Source organism: Erithacus rubecula (genome assembly GCF_903797595.1).
Source record: "Erithacus rubecula genome assembly, chromosome: 3".
Taxonomy (NCBI): Eukaryota; Metazoa; Chordata; class Aves; order Passeriformes; family Muscicapidae; genus Erithacus; species Erithacus rubecula.
This window is the reverse complement of record NC_136689.1, coordinates 65,816,522-65,842,012: the sequence shown is the minus strand read 5'-3', so window position 1 is coordinate 65,842,012 and position 25,491 is coordinate 65,816,522. Positions and strand designations below refer to the sequence as shown.

General features: G+C 39.2%; 1 protein-coding gene across 2 annotated transcripts in view; it reads left to right on the top strand.

Moving 5' to 3' along the window:
- The first annotated feature begins 4,227 nt into the window (after positions 1-4,227).
- The window catches only part of CDYL (chromodomain Y like), a 104,248-nt gene continuing 82,984 nt past the window's right edge, over positions 4,228-25,491 (top strand). Inside the window, exon 1 of one of the 2 annotated variants that reach the window (XM_079299450.1) lies at positions 4,228-4,739. In XM_079299450.1, the coding sequence (XP_079155576.1) occupies positions 4,716-4,739 (24 nt within the window). In that variant the 5' untranslated portion in view covers positions 4,228-4,715. The remainder of the gene's footprint in view (positions 4,740-25,491) is intronic. The other variant, XM_079299451.1, reaches the window with a different exon arrangement.

Below are 25,491 nucleotides of genomic sequence, written 5' to 3'. Positions count from 1 at the left end.
AGTCATATTGCAAAAAAAAAAAGCATTGGTTCTTAAAAAAATGGTTACATTGAGTCTATCATTGAAGTCCACAAGGAAACAGTGCATTGATCACATTCTTTGAAAGCAAAAATTTGGGGAAAGAAACTGTCCTTATCAACAAAGTACTAAATATCATAATGTCAGTCCAAAAATTGCCAAGAATATATTACTCTAAATATTGCCATTCATTTCTCCAGTTATTTAAAATTGATTGTGTTACTGTTTTGATCTAATCTAGAATCAAGGTTTTTCAGATCAGTGGAAGGAATGTCTCAGTAGTCCTCTCTCCCAGACTTTATCACATAAAGCATCTTGTTCAACAGTTATTCCTTCAAGTGATCCCACTTTCCTCCATGTGTTGAAAACTAAGCCCTTTTATCTACCTGAAATGACCTCTCTTGTAACTGCACCCACTACAAAATGGGGAAATGTAACTCTCAGCTCTGGAGTGTTGGAAATACAGGTTGCAAGAAATGCTTTTTTCTATCACTTGTTTCTCCATTTCAACAAACCTTTCAGACCACTTAGAAGACAACAGACTGAGATGGAGATGATGAGGAGGTGAGGAAACTTAGAGGGACAGAATTTACAGAGAATAACAAATTACAAGGATGAGCCACACCCCAGAAGCTGAGGGCAAATGAGCATAGGATCAAAATAGGAGAGAAAAAATATTAGGTGCAAAGGGATATTGTGCATTTCAGATCAAAATTGTTAACATAATTTGGCCATTACAGAGTTTTAAACCATCCAGTTGTCTTAGATCAAGAATGCCTGGGTTACAGAAACATGAGTAGGATTAATCTCAACCTTCTCTAAGCAGCCACAGAATAGGTGACATAATTCTGATCAGTAAAAAATAAGTCAGCAAAATAAATCAGATTTAGACTTTGATTCAGCTGACCAGACATAGGCATCTGCATTAGGATGAGATGAAGCATGTTGGGAATTCCACCAATGATGGTGACTACCTTTCCTTTGATTGTGAAAATGTGCATAGGATGATTAGATTGGGTGTTAATCCCTACAGAACAGACCATCCCATATCAATCCTACCTTTTGAAATCCCTTAATCACTGGTTGTATCTCAATGCTTCCTTTCTAAGCCTTTCTCCCAAATACTAAAAGGCAGATAATCACCTTAATATAGCCAAACATAAGTTGCTGATAGTCTTTATTATCAAGAGTTATGATCTCATGGATAAATCCCTGCATATCTAATGTGTCTGTGACCCCTCGATTAGAGCAAATCCTAGAGATGTAGACCCATTCCATTTTCAATATGTAAACTTTCAGGTAGCTGTGACCTACAATCACAACTATTTCAAATTCAGCTGTTCCACCACCTACAAAGATCTTTACAGACACTATAGTGGCACACAAGGAGGTCAAAATTGAATTGACCTTTCAAATTAGCTTGATTCCATTATCTATTTTTTGCCCAAAAATTAGAACATTCTTGATTCTGCTAAACAGAAGAACAATCGTCCTCCTGACTTTACCAGGAGTGCCATTAAGGCAATTGTCCACTTCAAACTGGAAGCTCTGGATGGACATTGCAAAACTTCCTGCCTGGCTGACATTGTCTGGCTTTTTCCCAAGGTGGAATAACCGAGGCTGTTCAACCACCTCTGAAAACGTTTGCTGCCACTGTCAGAACTCAAAATGGCCAGACTTTCCAGTCTTCCTAGACTGCTCCATTACTGCATTCCATACAACTTCTCTTCTGGAAATATTTACATGCCATGTTAGGAAAGTCATGTAGGAAGGTGGCAATAAGATTGGTTTCAACAAACAAAATATTGTTGAAATTTGATGTGTCCTGCCCCCAGTGAAGAACATATGAAACATCCTAAGAAATAAGAAAGAAGCAATGATTTTGACAATACATCATGCAACATTTGGAAAACTTGATTTTTTTTTTCTGGAGAAAGCAAGATGAGATCAAGCTAGCATGGAATCTTGTGTAGCAAAATACAACTGTAAAAACTCCTCATGAAAACCTGGTACCTCTCAGATGCTTCAACCATAGCACTGCCAGGTGGTATTTTTTAATAGTGTGATTGATTCTCCTGAAAAGTCTTATCAAGCAACAAGGACAAAAGGTTAGGAAGGAAGGCAAAAAAGAATTAATGGCAATGTAAGCAATGAATATGTGTAAGAGAAGAAATTCTTTACTGAAGATGAATTGTGGAGAATTTTAGAATACTAAAAACTATGGTTAACTGAGCTTTGGCTTTTTCCTTGAAATGCTAAAAATGGAGAAGTACTGATCAACGGTATTTCTTTTGAATCATCCAGAAAATCAAAATGACTAAGACCTGGTTTACTGCAATGGTAAGACCCTTAGTACAGATTAAGATGTTCTATTTTTATGCCTTTGCAAAGCAAATTAACATCTTCAGCAACCACTGCTGCCATCCATCTCTTTGCTATCATGTGAATACCGATTACTTTCAAAGACTGTCCTTCAAACAGAGGCTACAACAGTGACATTACAGTTGTGTACAGCTCCAAAACTATTTGTCCCACCATTCCCGTAGGAATGGTGATTAAATGCTCATCTCCAGAAGGCAGTCACAGAGTTACTACATAGTAACCAACCTAATTTTGTGTGCGGGCCCATCCTTCCACCAATGATTCTGCTATTGTCACTGAACGACCCCCTCTTTCACCACCTGAGATTAAGCCTAGCCCTTAAAGATATAAAAGAGTGGATTGAAAAACTTTTTGTAGAGTAGCTAGAAGATTGAAAAAGATTGGAAAGTATGAAAACTATGAAAGTTCTTGGATGTTTAATCTGCACAAATGATGTCCATCGAGAAGATCAGTAGAGAATTTCAGTTATCCAGATGAAGGATGTTGACCTTGGGGACATTGTCATATTTGTTATAAAGAATGGGCAGATTAATCAAGTCTGAGAAAGGAATCTCCAGCTCTCTCCACATAAATCATCCAAAGCCCATAAATGGACCAAAACTTTCCAAATTAGTATCTGCTGGACAATGGTCCAAAACTTGTCCATCAAAGTAGAACATTAGAGAATGTTTCTTTAGGAAGACCTTTGAAAGACTTTGAAACAAAAAAATAAAAGCTTTGGTCAAAAATGAGTTGACTCAATGGCTTGGCTGGTGACACAAACGTGACAAACTCTGCGTCAACCAGTGCTGTTCCGTGGCAGAGAACGGCTCCCTGGTGTGGCATGGAATAGGAAACACTCTCTGGAACAAATGCCGCTGTATGACAGAACACACAGTTTGGCATTCCCGTCCTGACACTGGTTTTGTCCCACCCTTCAGCCCTTTTGAGATCGTAAACTACGCCTTGAAGAATTTTCTCTCGAAGAAGCAACTCGCTACATCTACCTTTGCATTACAAAGCCTTCCATTCGTCAAGCTAATGGCTTGCTACGCAGCACCTCAAGTGAGGCAGCCCCAGATGACACACGAGGTGACAGGAGCAGGTTGCAGGGTGTAGCTAGCGACAGACTCACAAGCGAGTCAACACTTCAGCTACTTTCTGTTGACCCATCATCCCACGGCGGCCCTGGCAGGGCCTTCCCGGCTTGGCAAACACGGGCAGCCGGGAGATGGAAGGCACATATCCGGTGCTGGCAGCCACCGTCGAGGGCTGCTTAGTTTCTTTTACGGCAAAAGCATCCAACCGAGGAAGTTCGGACGGGGAGGAAGCGCGTGCGGGCGCTTGCACACGGCGCTGCCGACGGGCGGTGGAGCGGGCGGTGGCGGACCCGGGGGTCGCGGAGGGGCGGCACGGGCACGGGCACGGGCACGGGCACGGGCGGGGGCTCGGGACGGGACGGGGCCCTGCACGTGCGTGGGGCCCCGCGTCCTCCAGCGCCGCCCCGCTCCGAGCTCCGCGCCCGTCCCGCGGGCACACCCGCACCCGCACCCCCCCGCCGCCCGCTCCCATCGCCCGCGGCTTCCCGGGCGCGGCCCCGGGCGCGCGCCCCCGCCGCCCCCGGCGCGCCGCCGGGCTCAACTGAGCAGACAATGGGAGATCAAAGCCGGGATGGGCTGGGGGGAGGAGGAGAAGGAGCAGGAGGAGGAGGAGGAGGATGGTGCCGGGCGGGGGGGTGGCGGCCGGCGGAGCCGGCGGGGCGGAGAGCGGTGGTTCGCGTGTGGCGCTGCCTCTCTGCGCTCGATTAGTGTTCCTGGGGAGGGAGCGAGCGAGTGTAGCCGGCGGCGGACGGAGGGGTGCGGGGGGGCGGGGGGGGAGAGCACGCGTGTGAGTTCTGCGTGCGCGCGCTGCGTGCTCCCGCGGGCGCGCGCTCGGGCGCGCGCTCGGGTGCGTGCGCGGCGAGCAGTGCGAGGGCGAGCGGGGAGAGCGAGCGAGTTGCGCAGCTGCCGTGCGCGCACCCCCCCCGCCGCCGCCGCCGCCAGCAGCAGCAGCAGCAGCAGCAGGGGCAGGAACAGGAGCACCTCACTGGCATTTAACGAGCGGAGCTGCTAGTTGCGCTGGAGAGAGACGCGCAGGGAGGAGGAGGAAGAAGAAGAGGAGGAGGAGGAGGACGGGAAGAAGAGAAGGAGGAGGGGAAGAGGAGGAGGAGAAGAAGAAAAAGAAGAAGAAGAAGAAGAAGACGAGGAGGGAGAAGAGGAGGAGGCCAAACGGACACCAACTGAAACAAAAGTATTTCCAAACCAGCACCCAACTCCACCTTGTGAGGCTCCCACAGCATGGCTTCCGAGGAACTCTACGAGGTAAGAGCCCCCGAGCCCCGCCGGCCCTGCCCCCGGCCCCGCCGGCCACCCCACCCCACCGCACCGCACCCGAGAGCGTTTTTGTTGCTCCCCGGGAGCGCCGCCGGGCTTGTCACCCACACTTGCCGCGGCTGCTGCCCCTTCCCGCTGGGCCCAGCGCCTGCGTGTGTGCCCAGCCTGGCCCCCCGCCCCCCCTTCCCTCCCCAGTTTTGCTGGAGGAGGACGGAAATGTGACTGAACGGAGGAGACGGCAAAGTGTTACCGTGGCCTGCGCTCCCCCCCAGTCCTTTCCCCACGTTCGCACAACACTTTGACTCCGGCAGGAGAAGGGGGGGTGCTGGATGGGGCGAGCAGCGCTGACAGCCCCGGCAGTGAGCACGTCGAAGTGCGAGCCCGGCGCTGTACAGAAATGCGACCAGAGCCGAGTTATTGCCTCTGTCCGGGCCGGGGGGTGGGGAGGAGGGCAGAGGGGCTTTCCTCTTGGATTTATGTCCATGCCAAAGTCCTGTGCCACCATCGTGTGCCTTGGCCGTGCGGCAAGCTGCGGCGGTGCAAAATATTAAAATTTAAACTCCTCGGCTCTTCGTGCTCCAACGATAGGGTTGAGGTTGCGAGAGAGAAGCCAAAAAGATTGAAAGTTAAGGCTCTGACACGCCATCCTTCACTCGTCACTCGGGAGGTGGTCAAAGCGTGTGCTGACGGGAGAGGGAGGTCTCGGGGCGAAGAAGGGAACAAGGTGACAGCCGAACTTTGAATTTCCTATCTTACGTGTGTCGATTTCACATCCTTGCCCTTAACTGAAGAGCATCGTGGTTCTCTTGGATTGAACTTCCTTGTTTTTATTTTTACAAGAAGTCGTCCCTGCGAGTGAAAAGCCATTGTTGTTTTGGAGCTGTTCTTGCCTTTTGGGTAGAGAAGTGGCCTCCCAAAATCAAAAATGCTCTTATCTGATAGTTAATATGCATCCATACAGTGATCTATTAAAAAAAATATATATCCAGAGGCTGAAACTCTTAAGGTTAAAAGGAGGCAGGTAGCCTTCAGGACGCCTGACAGAAGATGTCTTACTGCACAGCTGGTGCACATGTATCTGTCATTAATGGAGTTACATCTGCGATGCCATGGGTGAACAGATGCCGTAGAAGGCAGTGGAAGGTGCCCCGGGTGAGCTTGTATTTTAAGCAAGTTGACTGTCAAGCAGAGGTGCTGAACTGATAGACTAGCAAGAAGACTGAGGGCCTGTATTCCAAAGACAGATAAATCATGGCTAATTGCTTTGGCAAGTTTCCCCATTCTCACAATGTGGCTTAAGCCAATCTTGAAGGGATCATCCCTGGAAGTAGGAGAGAAATTTAGGAGCCACTCTGCGTCTCAAGGGATTGCCATAACCTTGCATTGGCTGTGGAAGAAGGTCTGTTGGGTTTGTGGGGCTGGGCCTGTAGGCTGTGCCGCGGCCTGTACTCGCTCTTCGCCTTTGGCCAAGGCTGGGCAAGGACATGCCGGTTTCGATGGGCGCAGAGAAACGACCAGGAAAATTCTGCTTGCTGGGCATTGCACTGAGCCCAAGAATGATCACTGTGCATGACTCTTGTTGGCTGCCTTGAGCTGTGTTCAGAATGTTGGCTTGTTGGCTCAATGGCCTGTGGGGCACAGTCCTGCTCTGGGCAGGGGGCGCGTAGGGGCCATTGCGCAAGTGACGCTTTTGAGAAACACCTGAAGAGGTGCTTTTAAATTTTAAAAGTCAGGCAGATTCTTCAATCATGCAAGTGCAAAGTTTAAGATGCCAAAATTGTTCATGCATTTGGACTTTTGTGTGGTCAGGCTGTCTCTGTTTTCTAAATTGTTGCTCGTTTTTGACAAGTTTTGTCTTATAATGAATTTTCTAGCCATGTCTGAAAAAATAATAAAATAATAAATGATTTAAATATAGTGAGCACTCATTTGGGAAGGACATAACTGCAAGTTGACCTGAAATGCTAATTATTGAGTAATTCAAACTGTTTTGTAAACTGCCTGTTTACAAACTATTGACATGGTTGTCTTATTTAAAACTCATGACATACAATATTATTTGAATCTGCTGCTTGAAATCTGGTACCATTTGTTATACTTCAGTTTTTTCCTTCTGGATCTTGATCTGGTGTCTTGATCAAAAAATGTTGTGTAATCTATTTGCAATTGTTAGCTTAAGTATGAGTGCCAACTATTTCTCCTGATATGTGTCATGATTCTTCCAAAATACAAATGAAAAATCCTCTTATAAAAAAATGAAAGTAGGTTTGTTTTTCTTATAAAAAAAAAAATCTTAATGGATTCACTTGTTTGTGGGATTCTTTTTATTCTGAATGTCATCCCTGAAGAGAGGGAGCTGATCTCTAGGTAGGCAAGTGATTTGGAATTCAAAGATCAAGACCTTGAAATCTACTAATGGACTGGCAGTGTGACTCGGGGTCTGGCTGTGTGTCCTCAATGTCATTTGCTCCCATGCATTTTAGAGGTTGTGCTGAAGACTACCCACTCTTTTTTTGTCTTTTTTTTTTAAACTGTGATAGAAACATTGAAGAGACTCTTTTTTCTAGATGGAAAATGAAACAGTCAGTAATGTTGGCAGCCTTTGTGGATGAGGGGAATAAGAGCTTTTCTGTTTGCAAGTTTGTTGTTTGTTTCTTCAAGAGGCAACTGTTTGTTAGTGAAGTGGACAGACGTGGAGAGGCTGGTGAACAAGACAGGTGAAGGACAACATAAGGAAAGGTGCATTAGGGTTTTTATTTTCCCAGGTTTGTTTCAACAGGCATTGGCATCTTATGTTGCCTCTCTTTGTACGAGCCTGCTGCGGTTTGTTAGTGTGGTTTTTAAAAAGTCCTTTGTAGAGCCTTTAGGCAAACGGTAGGGTTACCTTCTTCTTCATTGTGACAACTTTGCTTTGGCTTACTAACCTGTTTCCCACTGAACATTTTTACTTGTTATCATCTTCACTGCAGCAATTAGAAGTGGACCTCATTTCCAAGGTTGTTTTGGGAGCCAGCTATGTTTGCTCTCTCTGCTGTCAAATCCCTTGACCCCCTTTGGCAAACTCTTGCAAGTGATGCCTGGGATTGAAGTCACCCCTATCTGTGGTTGGCATGACAAGTGTGTTTGATGAAATGTTGAAATGATTCTGTGTAGGTGCTCCATGGGAGAGCTGTGTGCTAGCCACCAGGTCAGACATACCAAGTCACAGTTGGTAGACAACTACTAATCTGTGTTGAGTTTGGAAGAGTCTCTTTCTCATAAAATTTAATAATTTGGTTTTGTACTAGGTGGGGTGGAAATGTAATGAAGTTCTCTGCTGTTGGACTTTGTATCTAGTCAAATTACTGAGTGTCTGACACCCACAATAGACATGGCCCACTGGATCCATTTGTGTAACTCTGGCTAGGCTTGGGCCATGATTGCTGCTCATATCAAAACACTTGCACTGGGTTTTACTGATAAGTGAACAAAACATTTTGTGTGAACTTTTGCTACGTATGCCTTGATGCCTTTTCTTTGCTCTGTATTTCACCTTGGCATTGGTCATAAACCTAGTGTTTTAAGGTGTCTTAGCCAATTTCTATTAAAATGTTACAGATTAACATATTGAAAGTCCTGTGCATCAAAATTATACATTTTATATGTTTTGTGGAATGAAAAATACCTTTTAAATTTTTTTTTTTTCAATTCTTCTAGTGCCTTGCAAAAAACTTAGGAATTTTTTCGTACTGGTGTCTAGTATTCTCAAGGTGATACTTCACTTCCAATGATGATTCAGTACTTTTGGTTTTATTTTTAGAACTAAAGCCTTTGACATTAAATTATACAGATACAGTGAAATTACAAACTGAAACAAATCTCAGGAGCAACTGGCTGAAGTTCTATGGCCTGGCATTAAGCTGTGTGTCAGGTTTAATCACCTAATAAGTAAGCCCAAAGACACATATTCCAAAAAAATTTAAGCTTTGTATATAGAGTAGTGGCCACAAGTCAAAAAAAGTGATCCTGTGGGCTGTTCTTCATTTAGTGTGCTAGTTTTTTAAATGATAGAGTGTAGAAAACTGATGGAGAAATGCTGTCATTTTGTTGCAAATTTGATACTGCATCGGAATTACTCACACCCGAAGTTTCTCTCACAGCCCTATTAACACTGCAGTGATCGAATCTTCATCATGTTTCCTGTGCATTTACTGCAAAGTTTAAACATTTGTTTTGCTTAAGTTAACTGAAAGGGTAAATCCATTATCTACAGTATGCAGCTTGGAGTTGTAGTTTTTTATGGCTATTTGATGAAAAGTTACTCTTAACAACAAATTAGAATTGACTGTTCAGGCAATGGCCATTTTTTTTCCTTATTGAAGTGGGTTGTTTTCATTCAACCTGTCTTGCAGGAAGTCCAGATTGTCTTGGGATTTATCTTCTGCTGCTTGTTTCTGATGTGCTGATTCCCAAGACCTTGGTTAAAGGTCTTGTTCATAAGGAGTATCTTATACTAATTGAGGTGTAATGCCTGGGTTTTTATGAGTTTATTTTGACCACTTGTGGAAATGTTACTGCTGTTACTAGTGTTTCAGGAGAGCTAAAAGATTTAAATTTGCTTGACTCGCCCTACCCAACTAAGTAAGACTAGGAATTTACATTAGACGTGTTTGTGTTGCTTCCACTCCTTAGGAATATCTGACTTAGAACAGAGTTGAGGTTTAGCTGTTCATCCTCCATGGGTGACTTTCACTTCTTTAAACCAGAGCACGAATGCAAGAGCACTGCAGGAATGGAGCCATCACATTTAGTGCAAGAAACTTGACATTTCCACGTCTCTTGCCAAGCTGCTTTTCACCAGCTTGATTAGCCCCAGAACTCTGGACAAGATTGAGGACTAATGCCCCATCTTCTGGTGCTGCTGCAGGGGAAGTGCCTGAGCTCCCCTGGGGTTTTCTGTGTGTGCCTTGCCCTCCATGGTGCCACTGGCCTGGTGAGGCTCTGGGCTGCTCCAGGGTAAGCTCAAACACACGGGAGCAAAGGAATGAACCTCTGTCAGTGTCCTGTGTGGAATGCAAATGGTTCACAGATATTGAGATGTCTTAGCAGGTTTTATGCACAAAACTCCTTTGTATCTACATGTACAAAATCAGCAGAGTAAAAAAAAGTTTTTATTTTTTCCGTATTACTTGTTTTGAATTGCTCATGTCCATCACAGAAAAAAAAAAATGATGGAAGGGAGAGAAAGTGGGAAGAGATGCTCATCTATAAAGCATGTGAGGCTCTGATAATTCTTAAACTTCACAGTCTGTCTTTTACTGCTGTTTAATTTCTTGAGTGTTTTGGTCAATCAGAGATTTACTAGTGTGGTGCCAGTCACGTTTAGAGTTACAGAACAATTGCTTCCAACTTTCAAGACTGCTATCACAGAAGGTTGCTTCCACTATGCTGATGCTCAGTACCTCTTGAATGAGAATGAATTATCAGACACAAAGAACTTAATGAGACATGCCACAGTCCCTTGTTCTTCAGGAAGGTTGGTGTAGCTGGAACAGCATCAGTGATGCTGCGTCCCTTTTAGAGCTCTCAGTAGGTGCAGCTTCATTTCTTCCTGACTGCTGCAGCATTTCTGATCTGTGCCAAAGCACTAGAAAAAAACAAGTTACTAACACTTGTGCTTTCATCTTATTCAACCAGAATATGTGATAACTGGATGTGCCAATCTGTTGGATATAACAAATAAGCAGTCCTATAATGCCACTCTTACTCTTCTGTAATAAATTTCAAATCTGCTGTTACTGGGCAGTGTATTATTTTTATATATCTGTTGGAAACACAAACTTCACAAACTATATTTGCAGGGTAAAAAGGGATGCACAAGTCTCTCCTTGTTCTTTTCTGTGCCTTTGAGGTTTTGAATGGCTGGATGCCACGTGATAGATATTATGGGTCAATAAATACAGGGTTGATTTTTTTTTAATCTCAGAATAAAATATTTATAATTCACATATTAAACATACCATGTGGTTTCTCTGGCAGTATGTTGTTAGTCCAGAAAAAACCTTAAAAGTTTGGTATTTTATATTATCAGTTGTATTTTCCAGAGCTTTAGTATATCTCTAAGAAGAGATTTTATTTTTCTAATTTCTGATGAGCTTTTAGTATTTACACACAAGAATTTTGTGCTCTTTGAAATTATTTCTTTGAACTTCTGTCCATATTACTTAAAGGAAAAGAAAATTGGCATGTTACTTTCTCAGTACACTATAAAGGCAAAAATATTTACTGTTTTCATAAACATCCTCAGAAGATTTACATATGTTCCTTAATGGTGACCTGTGGCAGATATTTTTCAAGGCATCTATTAATATGTATGAATACATAGGATAGATGTGGATTAAAAAACATTTTTAATCATCGATTTACATTTTTAAGTTTCTTTAAAGCCACTTTGGTAGAATTAATTGCAAAATAAAGCAACTATTTTCTAAGTATCGTTTAACTGTAAATTAGTGAAGCTATTGTAATAGTTTTGTTGTGATTCTTGAATGAGACTTCACATTTTATTATCACAGTACATGCAGTAAATTAGTAAAGCTGTGATCAAATCTTTCTTCTTGGCCATGTTAAGTCTGAGGGTTTGTTTCATTTCTTTTGTGGGGAAAGATAAAGTATGTATTTCAAGTGGCCTAACCACATTTGTAGTTGTGCTTCTCTAACTCTTCTGCCCCCACAGTTTCTTCTTTATGCCTTTTAAGGAAGTTAAGTGTTAATGCTCATTCTTTGCTGATTGTTGTAGTGGCACATTAAAAATCAAAACTCTTTTGTTTTTCTAATATCCTGGACTGAAAGGAAGGAAGGAGCTAGTCTTCTCTTCTCTTCTCTTCTCTTCTCTTCTCTTCTCTTCTCTTCTCTTCTCTTCTCTTCTCTTCTCTTCTCTTCTCTTCTCTTCTCTTCTCTTCTCTTCTCTTCTCTTCTCTTCTCTTCTCTTCTCTTCTCTTCTCTTCTCTTCTCTTCTCTTCTCTTCTCTTCTTCCCATTTGGTTTTTTAATTGACTTTGTGATTTTCATTTTGCAGACATTTAAATACTTTTCTAAGTATCTCCACTTCCTGTAAAATACTGGATTATGGAAATTTGTTTGATTTAGGGAAAAAGAAAACAAAATTGCTTTACTTTGGAGATGCCACAACTTAAAGCAAGTTGTAGGAAGTATATTGTGATGTATTTATCACAGAAAAATGCTAAATGTACATTTTGTAAATACGTAGGTAGGGGAACCATTACGGTGTGTTCTTAAGAATGTTGAAATGGGTATATATCAACTTCAAAATACTTTCAAGACTATGATGTATTGAAGTTTGTATTCAGTGGATGTTCTGAAGTCTGTAATTTATGAAGATCCTTCCATTAAATGCAGTTCTTCAATGAAGCATCATCAGGATATTGATAACATTTTTGTTGCCAATAACTAGACATAGGGTGCAAAACAATTCAAAATAAATTTGTGAGAGTTAATTGGAGTATAGTTTAGCTAGTTGTTAGATCATGCTCATTTGTTGTGTTTTGATTTCAGCACCTGATTTCCCCAGTTCTATGTATGTATAAAACAGATTGTGATTGCACAGTGTGACAATTCCATTTTACTTTAGTGGGGAGGTCGCTGACAGAGTTAAAACCAACAGGTCTGGGATTGTGTCTGTAAGAAATAATGGGAGTGTAAGGGTCTATCTGCTGGCACGAAAGATACATCCAGTTCAGCACCCTGATTCCTATCACAGGTCCATAACATCTTACTGTAGAGGAAAAAAATGGGAAATGCAGCATAGCTGTAGTCATTGAGAGTTTTCATGGCTGGCTTTGTTGGGACAAGGCAGATTTCAGCCTTGGTTATAAAATATTGGCAGCATAACCTGAGCTGCCCAGATGTTCAGAGCCCACCTTCATTACCTGCACACATCTGCCAGGGGGTTGTGGCTGCAGGCCACAAATACATTGCTGTTCCTGAATTCTGTGTTAACTTGAACTCAGATTTTTCAAGAAGTGGTTGTTAGTGTATGTGATCAAACAAAGCAAACACTAGCTCTGTGTAAAACCTCAAGTCATCAGCAGTGTATGCTCTAGATACCTACAGAGTCTTCAGTACAGACTTGATATTCTTGAGGACTGTATCCCAAAATAAGGTCTATCTGGCAGCTGTGTGTGGTACACTCAGCCTAGAAAATTTGGAGAGAGGAATGTGCCCACACAATAAGCATTTGTAATATATATATATATATATATATATATATATATATATATTTGTAATAGCATTTGTAATAATAACTCTAGGAATTAATCTCATTGTTTGAAGTTATTACTATTTTGTAAGTATAAGCTATAGTACATTGTACTGAAGTATAATATATATAATTAGAGAGACTGATGGAAAACTTTTCTGAAAACAGGAAAAAAAGTGGGTTTTTTCTCCTCTGCAGGCTTTTTGCCATATAGTTACTTTATAACATAACTCTTAGGTGGCCAGTCATGTTTTCAAGACTAGCACATTCTTTTCTCACTTGCTTAGGTCAATAAAGGTCAGATAAGGACCAAACTTGATCTTGGATTAACAGTGCTTTCTAAGAACCAGGAAACATAAAGTAAGAGCAATGATGTTTACCTCAAACAGAATCTTGAGCTTTTGTTCTTAGTGTATTTTTCTGCTGAATTACTTTGTAAATATAGTTATGCTAAATAGATACATTCAAAGCAAAGTGTCAGTTGAGTGAGCATTTCCAGCAAAACAATTTTCTAATGTTTCCTAAGAATGATGCTTCGACCCCAGCTTGCCACCCTCTTGTGCAGCTGAAGGAGTTACTAACTAGATGTCCAAGTCTTCCCAAGTGTAATAGAAGATTTAGTGGAGTGCAGTTTTAGAGCAGTCAGTCAGTTTTCCCTTGTGACATAGCAAAGTCAGAAGTTTCAAAGAGAAAATTTAAACTGTCGGTGCACATCAGGTTTTTTGTAATATATGTATGTAAAGAAGGTTAAAGCCCAGCTTTGAAATTTGTTCTCTTCTTTGTCTGGTTCATATGCTTACTGCTATGTGCTTTGGGTTTTGATTTGATTGTATAAAAGGGAATGTGTTGAGTGGGAGAAAAAAAGGGCACTTGATCTCTATTTGGTTTTAATCTGAAAAAACTTCCATAAGACAATATAATACGGAAGTCTAGGACAAGTTTATCATTATGTGACTTATGAAGGCGTTGGCTTCCAGAGAATTAACATTGGAATCAGTTTTATTTTTACCCAGGTCATCAAGGAATGATCAATAACAACAAAGAATTTTTTCCCAGATGCCGAAAGCAAGTACGTTCGCTTCCTGCTTCAAAAGACCCATCAGTGTTTCAGATTCTATTTCACTCCTGTTAGAGGCAGCTCTCTTCTATCAGGGCAGCTCCTTAATTGATTTGTTTTTCCTCTCTCCCACATTGTGCTCATCAACTCTCCTGAGGTTTGTGCTTATTTATTTAAACTACCCAAGAATAAAATATTAGGTTGTGAATGAGAAGATGGAAATCACTGTATTTGAGGATGCTTCTTTGAGATATAACATTGTAGGACATGGAAGCTGGTGCATCAAGCAGATGTTGATTTGATAGCTTATGTTCATGACTGCAGAAACCAAATGCATATAAAGAATTACGACTTTACAAAACTTTAAAACTATACAAAGATGGGATCATGTTAATTTTTTCATCAGCAGGATACACGTCACAGGTGTATGCAACCTGTACCTTGCTTCTCTACTTTCTTAACAGTAGATATTTAATAACACGATTGTTTGTCATTTACTGGATTTTTATTTTAAATGCTTATTGAGGAAAATCACTAAAACACCTCATCTATAAAGCCAATTTTTTACAGAGATCAATTTAGATTTTAAGTTCAGTTTTGCCCTGAAACTGGTGTGACGCAGAACAAGTATATTGAATAAGATGGTGTTTTGGGAGTTATCTGTGTATGCCACAAAACATGGATTTAGTGGGGAGATAGAATGAGCACTGGGACGTGATGTGGTTTCTGTCCCTATGAATGTTAGGTTTTGAGCCACTGATAGTGACAGATGAAATTTTATTATTATGAATTTATATCTATATCCATATTATTTTCCTATGTTTATCAAGATAAAATCACTTCCTATGCTCTGTTCTTCAGATACTCAGGAAAAGAAAGCAATTGGACAGCTGTCAGTTAAGTTATACTTAAAGAGTGTGAGATGTATTTTTTAGTACAAGTGAACATCTTAGTTAAATATAATGCTGCTATTGGTCTCTAAAATGTGAAGTTCTTTATTGCTGTGTGTTATTTGAATATATTCAATATTAATTGAATTATCCAACTCTTAAATTCTTTGCTTAAGTAATTACAAACCAGTTTATTCTAGAAAATTCAATCCTTCACACCTGGGCATATATATCTCTAATCAAAGCTAAGAAATGTAACAAAACTGTTTCCTTGCACGCACACAAAATAATTTCTTTATTATGGCATTTTTACTGTCAAGAAGAATAATGGAAATTAATGAGAGTCATCATTCTAGCCTATATATCTATATGTGGATTTATTATTTCTATTAATAAAATAATGCTTTATTTGGCCCTTTATTTTTTCTTATGTGCATTTGTTTATATTTATGAAGCTTGAACTAAAAGCATGTGACTAAAGATGATTAATTTGGAGACAGGGATTTTATATCTCTATATGCAAAATAATGACTTAAGGTATACTGAGACAGTTTACTGCCTTATGAGAAGGGGAAAAAAGTAGTGCTTGACTGTAGAACCACTGGAATTTTATCTTGTGCTTTTCACTAAATTAATGCTCCCTTTCTATTTATTTGTACCTTTTGTCCAGTATTTGAGTTCTACCTTCCCAATGTCTGTTCAATACCTGCCTCTCTCATTTTCAGTCAAATCACCAGAAAATTCTTTTTTCCATCCAACTTGTTCAGAAAAGGACACTTTCAGTTGGAATTAGTTGTCTATTGATTGTAAAATAAGGATGCTTTCTGTTTTTCTGCAAGAATCTGGAACTTGGTTGTGTAGTGGAAGAAAGGCCTATGCGTTAAAATTGCTTTATCGTTTGTAGAAAGATGGGTAGGCAGGGGTTGTTGAGTGAAAAGGGAGGCTCTCATCATTAGGACAGCTGAGTGCTGTCTCAAAAAATGCAATTCTCTCTTTTCTCTGTCACAGTCTAGCATTGAGCATATCACTCAGACTCAGTATTTCAGAGATGATTGCTCATCTTCCTGACAAAGTTTGACTCCCTGAGCCAAAGCATAAGCTGAATAAAGCCTTTTTCTTTTTTGTTTTTCTTTTTTCTCCCCAAGTAAATATTGTCAAAACATCTCACGATAAAGTTCTAGAGCAGGCTAATTGGGTCTGATAAAGAGAAGCTGTGCTGCAAGTACAAACTACAGGCAGACCTGTCCCCTTTTATGTTGGTGTTTGGTTTGGTTTTCATGGGGCTGATTGCAGAGGGGTATTCAACTTGCATGCAGTGTTATCTTTGATGTCCTCTACAATCAGTGAGGACTTGAGACCAAAACGCCCTTTAGAACATTTAAGTTCTCTAGAAGGTCATAGACTTCATCCCCTTCCTTTGTAAAAAAATATAGAAAAGCTAATTGGGTTAATTTAGTCAGTTAAGTTAAAGATACTTAAATCTGGCCTCCTAAGCAGTAAGGTTTTGTTTCCTTTTTCTACAGTCTTCTGATCCTAATGCAGGATAATACCCAACTTTTCATTCATTATAGGCTTTCCCTTGGGGCTGTAAACAGTGTTAGTAGGTGAATATTGCTAAGGGATTGTATTGCTGAAGCATAAAGAGTTTAGGCACAGCACTGAACTGCTACGGTGTAAGCTAACATTTGTTATCTGAGCGACAAGAATTGATCAAGTTATGTTTTTAAATAATTGTTGCATTTTGCTTTCTCTTATATTAAATCTCAGAGATATTTGGGTGGCTGTGCTTTATGATTGACTTCAGTAGTCTTTGTGTGGATCGCTCAGCTGTTCTTATGTTTGAGCCACAACAGCAGCTTGGCCATGTTTTAAGAGGATTGGAAAATTGATCTGTCATCATTAAAAACAAACAAAAAACTCTGGCTCAGAAATGTTTGTTTGGTTGAAGCAGTTCCTCAGCCTGTTTCTGTGCATGGCTATACACGTACTTGCCAGGATGACAAAGCAGGTGTGGAAGATTTTTGGAGCTGTTGAGCTTCTGAGTGATGGCCTCAAAAAAAACAGCCTCAGTGAGCAAGCCCTGAGACCAGAGGGAAAACTCTATGTATCCTGACAGTGTTTGTGTTGGTTTTTACCTTAGTGTTTCTTTGAATGGTGTGATGTTTAACATTTAGGAGAGAGACTGTATTCCTTGTCCACTTTCAACTGTGAGCCCGCTAGGGCTCTCTTCTCTACAGCTTAAACAAATTAAGTGCCCCAAGCCTTGCTTGCCACCAGTGTCTTCTCCAGGAAGCCGCTCATTCTTCCTCCTTCCTTTGCACCCACGCCGATTTCTGCCGCTGGGTGAGGTGAATGCTCATTAGGGAAGCTTGCCTAGCTGAAGGTTGCCCACTGCTTTTACAGAAGTAGTTTTCTGGCAATTTAATGACTGGTCAAGGTTGAAATCCAAGAGGTGTCACTTCAAGGGAAGAAACAGGAATATATGGCATGTTTGAAGGGAGGCAGGAGAAAATGGGTTAGATGTGGGGGGATGGTTGTAGCAATGACTTGGCTTTGTTAAAAAAAAAAAAAAAATCTGTCAAACTGCAAGCTCAATTTTCAGGTGGATCAACTCGCTGGGCAGACTTGCAGTGTGACTGCACAGCTTCTTGCCCATGGCTTGATCTGACTCAGAGCCGTGTCCCCAGACTCCACCTTGAGGTCACGCAGCCCGTGCGGGATGGGCTGGGCTGAGGAGCAGCTCCTGGGCTCAAGGGCTGCCGCGCTCCGAGCAGCAGCCGCTGTGCTTTAGTGCCTGGCTACCCTTCCACGGCTTGTGAAAATGGCAAACTCGTGCCTGCAACAATCTGGGGCTGCGGCTTCTACTCAGTGTTGCATAACATTTACAATTCCCTGAATTTTACTTGCACCATAGCAGTTGCAAAGCTTGGTGAAACTTGTTACCTTTCATGTGCTATGCAAGTAATGAAAATTCTGCAGCAGTGTAAGAATTTTCCTTGTCCAGCTTTATTATACTGTAAAGTGCTCTGAGGCTGTTGTGCAAATCCACTTGGAAGATGCAGATGACAAACAAGTGTAGTTAAAAAGTATAATTTATTTCTAAGTGTTCTGGTTATTCACAGAGTGGGCAGTGGGCAGGGAGTGGGATGAGACAGGATGTCTCCTTGTAGTTGAGCTCGCTTTAAGTTGCATTTCATTTAAAATACTGATATTCATAAAGATTATTTTTAGCCCCTGCAATTAGTAATGACTGGAATAAAAGTTCAGAGTATAAGTGCTGTCAATATATTTTGGGTAGAAAAACTTAGGCTTTAATTACTTTTGGTTTCAGTTTCATGAGCAGGAGCAAATTGTTTTCGTTTTGAGTGTGTTTACGTGAAGGTGGGAAAACTGATAAGGAAAGTAAACTGCGTGCTCTTTGAGTCCCTCCAATGTATAAATAACAAATAGTTAGGAAGGAAAAACATCTATTAATGCTAAAGACTACAAGGCCAGTGCTGTGTTATGGAAGTATTTGGGAACATAAGAGATGGTAATTGAGTGAGAGTTTAAATAGCAGCAGAGTGCTTTAAGTGCCCCAAATCCAATGTTCTCAGTTCTTTGTGTGTATGTAAGCCCCTTATTTTGCTTATATTAAGTAAAAATATTCTCTCAATTACTTAGGTATAGGTAATAATTAAGAAATTTATTATTTCTGTATGGTAAATATTATTATAAAGTACTAGACTATGTATTCAGCATTTTGAAGACAATTTTATTAAAAAGATTTAATACACTTATTACAAATTCTGCATTTGTATGCAGTTTGAAAACATAAAATAACTTAAAATATTGGTTATCCAGGGGTGTAGCACACAAAAATTAAAATTGCCTGAATGTACATTTAGATGACTCATTGTTTTAACAGGTGCATGTAGCAATAAGTTTTAAAGCTATACTTAGCTTCTAAACCAGTACTATTTAATAGTATTGCCAGCCATTGACATTGGTCCTTCATTTAGTAAAAAAAACCCAAACCAACAAATTATTAAATAAATAATTTAAGAGTAGAAAACAGAGTTGCAATCACGAAAAAAAATCTATTGATCATTGTCTAGAAACTCAGTTGAATATATTCAGATTTATTTACTTGTCAACAAAGTATTTAAAACAAACCCAAAAACAAACAGTGAACATTTTAGAGTACTTATGTGAAAATTACTAAGTCAAATAAACTTTCAGTGTGCCAATTTTTGAGTTCCACACTTTAGTAAAGAGCAGAATCAAATTATAAAATTCTCCATTATTATTGGCCCTTCCACTCTTCCTCAGTTCTGACTTCATTTTAACAGCCATCATAGCCTAGACACTGGGTTCTTTACACATAGAGAACAAGGAAAAAAACATTCCGATTTTGATTTTTCACAACATAAAAATAAATAAATAAAATATACACTTAAGGATAGAAAGTTGCCTCAGAAAGTTTTGTCAGGTCTGCATTTCCTTTTTTTAGAAGGTGCATTTTCCCTAGATTTATGTGACAGTAATATTTCTCTGAATGTCCTGATGCAAAGAAACCATGCACTGTTATTTCAGAGTGATTACCTTAGCTGATGATTATTAACGTTTTCTTGGAATTACTAATATTTGTAGGTTATCCGTCATATTTTTCTGAGAAAAAGCAATTGTGGTCTCTTCAATTTTGCTCTTCTGACAAAAGTGAAATGATATATGAGATCACTTCCATGAAAATAATCAGCACTGATAGTTATCATTGCTTATTTCAATGCACTACCAGTACTGGCTTTGCCAGTAATACACAATCACTCTAAAATGATGATGTCCTAAAAATAATTTTAAAACAGATTTTATGAAAATATAAAGAATGCAGTTTTGTCTCAAAGTTACATTACTTTCATATAGAAGTTAATCAGGTGTTTTTTTAATTCCTACAATGAAAAGTCATTAGGGATAGGTGTGAAACTGTCATAGTGCAATAAGGCAGAAGTGAATATTCAAATGTATGAAGATTCAGAGAAAATGCCCTGCACAGCAGTGGCCATTAGCTGTCACGAAAAAAGACCATTCATAGTCAATTATATAGATATTAATCATAAACCTTTATCCATGGGGTTAAGAACAATATGAATATTCTCTTTTCTGTTGAGAGCAAAAAAATTGCCAGTAACGACATGTGTCTACTAGGTAGGAACATTAATAGTTGAGAAAGAAATACTGAAAAATACATTATTCTGTGATTTTTTAAAAAACATGCTGTGTAACTCAGACTACTGTTGTTTTCTGGCCAAAATCTGGATGTTTTGTTCTCAATTTACAGTGATTTACAAATAAATATTTCTTCAGTCTGATAGAAGCAAACAAATCTAAGTTTTTCTTTCTATGGGAGACAGGATTTAAAACAAACCAACAAAAACCCCCAACCAACTGAAGATATCTGTTTTGTTTTGTGTTAGTTTTAGTTGTATAGAATTGTAAATTAGATAGGATGGGCCAGGATGTGGCATAAGTACTAGACTGAAGAGGTTGATGTTTATTGCACAAAGAGCTGTAAAAGGTTGAAATGAGAACTGCCTAGCAGAAAATTAAAGAAAGCAGAGTCACTGCTTTGCCCAAGTGTTCATTACAATCTGAACTGATCTGTACTTACTTCATTATTCTGTGTCTGAAAGTTCTTGTTGGCAAAGATAATCATGTAGGTATAGTAAGGTGATTTTGTAAATCACCTGCACAGTACTGCAAGGTGTTCTGATTTCTGAAATCTGTCTGCTTGCTAAGTCAATATGGTTCATATCACATGCATTTCAGACTGGTTGACTGACAGATCATACAGCAGTAATAGATTAAGGACATTCAGGTTGGATTTTATAAAAGTTTTTCACAGCCCATTGCTTTGAGGATTTGGGTAATGATTTGAAGGAAAATAGAATGTAATCTCTGGTAAAATGTATATGTGCAAAAATGGATGGATTCATAAGTGTGAGGGATGGTCTGTATTTAGTTAATGGGGATCATCTGAAAATACGCTAATAGAGCTGAAGATTCCTGTCCTGACAGTAGGGTCATACACACAGAGTGGAGAGTGGTGCTTTGGAAAGGAGTCATTTGGTGATACGATACACCAGCCAAAATGGACAGTTCTGTCTCTTGGTATGGATATTGGGGATCTCAGGTGGAGTTAGATGTGCTGTTGCCATGCTATGTAGCTTTTAATGAGGTGTTAGAAAATTGCATCTTATTTGAGCTTTAAGTGAAAAAAACCTCAAAACCTAGGTGAACTTACAAAGATTCAGAAAAACATGTCAAGGACAATTACAAACCTTAAGAAACAAATGAGTCAGCAAACTCTGGTGTACAGCAGGAGCCTGGAGAAGCTCACTCCGTGTAGTATTTAGCAAAGGTGATTGATGGCCTGTAAGTACTTATAAGGGGCAAAGATTCCAGACAAAATAGTCCTTTAGGTGCACTAGATTTTGTATGACAAAATGCAGGAACTCAAAGCTGAACTCAAGGTGTATTACTTCTAAAAATATAATAAATTTGAAATTGAAGTCAGTTATCTATCAGAACAGTTTATGTAAAAATATTGTGGATATGTCAGGAAAAAAAAGCTGTGAATTTTTCAAAAAATTGGTCTTCAGTTCTAGTTCAATATGATCATCTGATGCAGGAATTTTGGAGTGGAATTATCTCTTATACGGGAAGGTAGACTAAGTAATTGTTATTTACACAGGTCGTCTCCAAAATGTGATCTGAAAAGTGTTTTCAGCATCAAAGGCACACTGTGCTCCTTTGTAATGAGCGCCTGTGGTTTTGATGGGAAGGCTGAGAAAAGAAGGAAAGGGAGGGTTGGGGATGTAATGAGAGGATGTAATAAAGACAAGGTTTAAATTTTATGTTACACATAGAGAGGAACTAAGTCTGAGATTTATTAAATCAAAATATATGATCATCCAAGCAACACATACATCTTCCATGCAGCATTTTGAAAGATTTTTGCATGCTAATTGTGTGAATTAGCAACCAGCTGGGAACAATACCCTGCTATTTGTTAAAGGAGAGACAATAAAGTTCTTCTAGACAGGAAAGAATCTACATTGTTAACAGATGACCTGAAAGTTCAGCTCATTGAAAAGGCAAATATTTTGACCAGGAGAATAATTCTTCCTGTGGAGCAGTATGAGTTGCCGTGCTAAGGCTGTACAGCTATTTTTAACTATGTCACAGCTATTGAGCTTAGTCTTCAATTTAGTTCATAAACAGTGTAAAAAAGACTAAGTAGGTCTTTCGTTTTGATGAATGTAGAGGTGAATATGTCAGAATCCCCCTTTTTTGCAGCTTTTGTTTATTTTGTGCAATTTCTACATTGGTTTTAATAGTTTGGTTGTAGATTTTTGTCACTTATTTTCTTTATCTGCCACATTCTATTTTGTTAAACTCCAGAAACACTATTGCACTGGAGTAACTGTGGGCAAAAGATGGAGTTGCATGTGAAATGAAGATTGCTATGGTCTAGGAGGAAAAAAGTGGAGGCTTTGTATAAATTCCCACATCCTTCCCAATGACAAGAGTTTTTCAAAAGTTTGTTCTTGAGCACTTCTGTGATTTGAAAAGTTTTATTCTAGTTTTCTTTTGTAGCAGTTGTACAGCAGAATCTGATTTCAATATGTAACTTCTGAGCTTGCCTAGAGTCTTTTGGATGCTTGACTTGAGCATTTAAAATCTTTATCAGAAAATCTTTAATTTGATTTCCTGAATTCTAGGTTTTTCTGTTTTAAATGCTGATTTTCTTTTTTTGTTGCTCTTCACTATGATAAAAAGTCTTTGAATTACTTCCATGCTTTCCAACAGTAAAGTTGTTGCCTAAATTATGGCTGCAAATTAAGGCTCTTCACAAGATACGTTTGTAATATAATTAATATCTTATTGAAAAATATTTGTAGGTGTGAAATGTTGTTTTAAAGACCTACACATATAGTAGATTTAAGATATCTCATTTTTCAAAGGCATTAGCCTGGAAAATGATGCATCACGGTAAATATATTTTAACTTCACAAATTGACATCACTGACAGGCTTGTGTACCTATATAGCTTTTTGTGGCAGTCTCTACATGTTACTTTGTGATATAACTCTTGAGTTTTTGTATTTGTATTGTATTTAGATTCTATATTATTTCTTTGGGACGTGCTCCAGATTTTATGCTCAATCTGTGCATGTATGTGAGTGTGTACTGCATCTTTTGGGAAGAAAACAAGCTTCTTACCTCTTCAATTATCATTCCTTGCAATGTGGAAAACATGTAAGAAAGCGTGACCCAAACAGGAGAAGCACCTATGAATTGCACAGAATGCAAAGCCCTATGAAATTTGTTTCTTTCCACTTTTGCAGTTAGTGAGTTTACTCACTGTATCTATTGAAATGGTGAAATTGGGTCAAGCCTAATATTCTCCTTCTTTCCACCACTTCCCTGCTCCAATGCTAATGTTTGTGGGACAATAGAAAGCAGGTGCAATGTGCTAAATTTCATGATAACTTGATGATTTGGTGTCAGGCTGAGAATAGACCAGACTATCTTTGAATATTATTCATGGAAACTAACTAGAAAGTGTTACCACACACACAAATTCCTTACGTTAGGGCACATTTTGGTAGTTTAATAATTTAAATAACTACTTTGACAAAGGCCACTTAACTGATCAAAGAAAAAAAGATACAATGTAAGTGAAATTATACTGAGTCTGCCGTGTGATACAGTTAATGCATAAGTGTTACCACCAAAAAAAGCCCCCCAAAGAAACTTCAAATTTAGCTTCCACCAAATTATGAGATGATTACTTTTGCTTGCCTGATAAAGACAATGTAAGCAAACCAAATTTATCTTAGTCCCCTGTTCATATATACTAGATAAATCTAATAAAACTCAAGGACTGTGCCTAAGCATCTTTTTTTTCTTTTTAGATTTTGTACCACATTGTAAAACTACTGTTATTCACATCACAAATTGAAACTCTTTCGATTGAGAAAATGCCAGATTAATGGTTTCCTTTATGTTCTTAATCCTCTTTATATTTATATATAAAATACAAAATATAAAAAACCATAAACAACAAGTAATTTATATAAAAATATCTATATCTCTAATTTATGCACAGACTGGATCATTCCCTTGTGGTCAGGGAAGAAAACCATTAGCAGTCATAATTGACAGAGAACTAGAAAGTGCACAGCTAATCTACCCTTTCTGATGAATTTAGTGGCAAGGTGTTCCCAGAGAAACATAAGCCATGAGCAAAAACCTGCCATGTTTAAATTCTCTTGTTTGTCCTTATTCTCAAGGATTAGAGATTCCCACATATTTCCAAGGTAATGTATGTTGATATCCTGCCCTTTCCTCATCTCCTCACTTGGGTATTCCCTCTACCAACGTGTAGTCAGGATTCCATACAGAGACATTTTAGGGAGTTTATCCAGCTGAAGAGTCTCCCTCATAACCCCCAATTATTTTTTTTTATTTTTTTCCCTCCTGTTTTGCTTTATAGGGTTAGTTTGAGGCCAGATTTTCTTCCACAAACAGATTCAGTTTAAATTTTGGCAATCCCATGCATATTACTTTAAACAGCTGTGAAAAAGCATCCTTGGACTGTTAATCTTCTGAGTTTCAGAACCTGCTGACAGCTTTGGAGGTGGTATAACTTCTAAACAAGACTGCCATTGTAAAGAAACTTTATATTTGCCATTATTTCACTACCAACTTCCTTATAATGAGATATCTTTGAAGTGGCATGAGAATTTCATTAAAGGTAAAATAGCTTCACAGTGGAAATACCAATTTTTTGTATTCGTTGCAAGCATCTAGAATGAATTTGTTAATTAAAAATGGGAGTTGTATCTGCTAAAAACAAAAATGCAAAGCTCAAGTTGTCAATTTTGCAGTAAAGAAAACTCTGTAGGAGTTTGACTTGACTGCCTGTTGTTTTATCAGAAGATAGCAGAGTCAAAATTTGCTTCTTTTATAGGATTTGCTCTTTAGTCTGTTTTTCAGTAATTTTCTTAAATTGAATAGCATACAAGGATCTGATGATTTTGTTGATATTTTTTTCTTTTGCATAGTGAGGAAAAATTATGGAGTAAGGGGTAAAGTAACATTGTTATGTTTCAATTGATCCAGCCGTGATCCAGCTGTTGTGATCCAGCTGCATTGGTAAGGAGCTGGGAGTTTTTCCCATACTATCAGACCTGTAATTCATAATAGTTATTTTTCTTTGTCTACATGGATTCCAGTTAATGTGCTCAGATTCATGTTCATGGCATCAAGCTCTTACATGCCTCCTAGAAGCCATTGCTCCTTGCCTTTCGCCACTTGAACTTAAGAGTGCCTGTTTTTACAAAAGTAATATATTTCCTGATGGAATATATTTCCATTAGCTGTTCTTGATGTCTCTTACCAAGCTTACAAAGCAGCAGCAACCTGCCTACCATATATATTTACTTCCTTCTTCAGCAGTAGTTTTGTCAATAGAAGAGCAAGTCCACCCCCG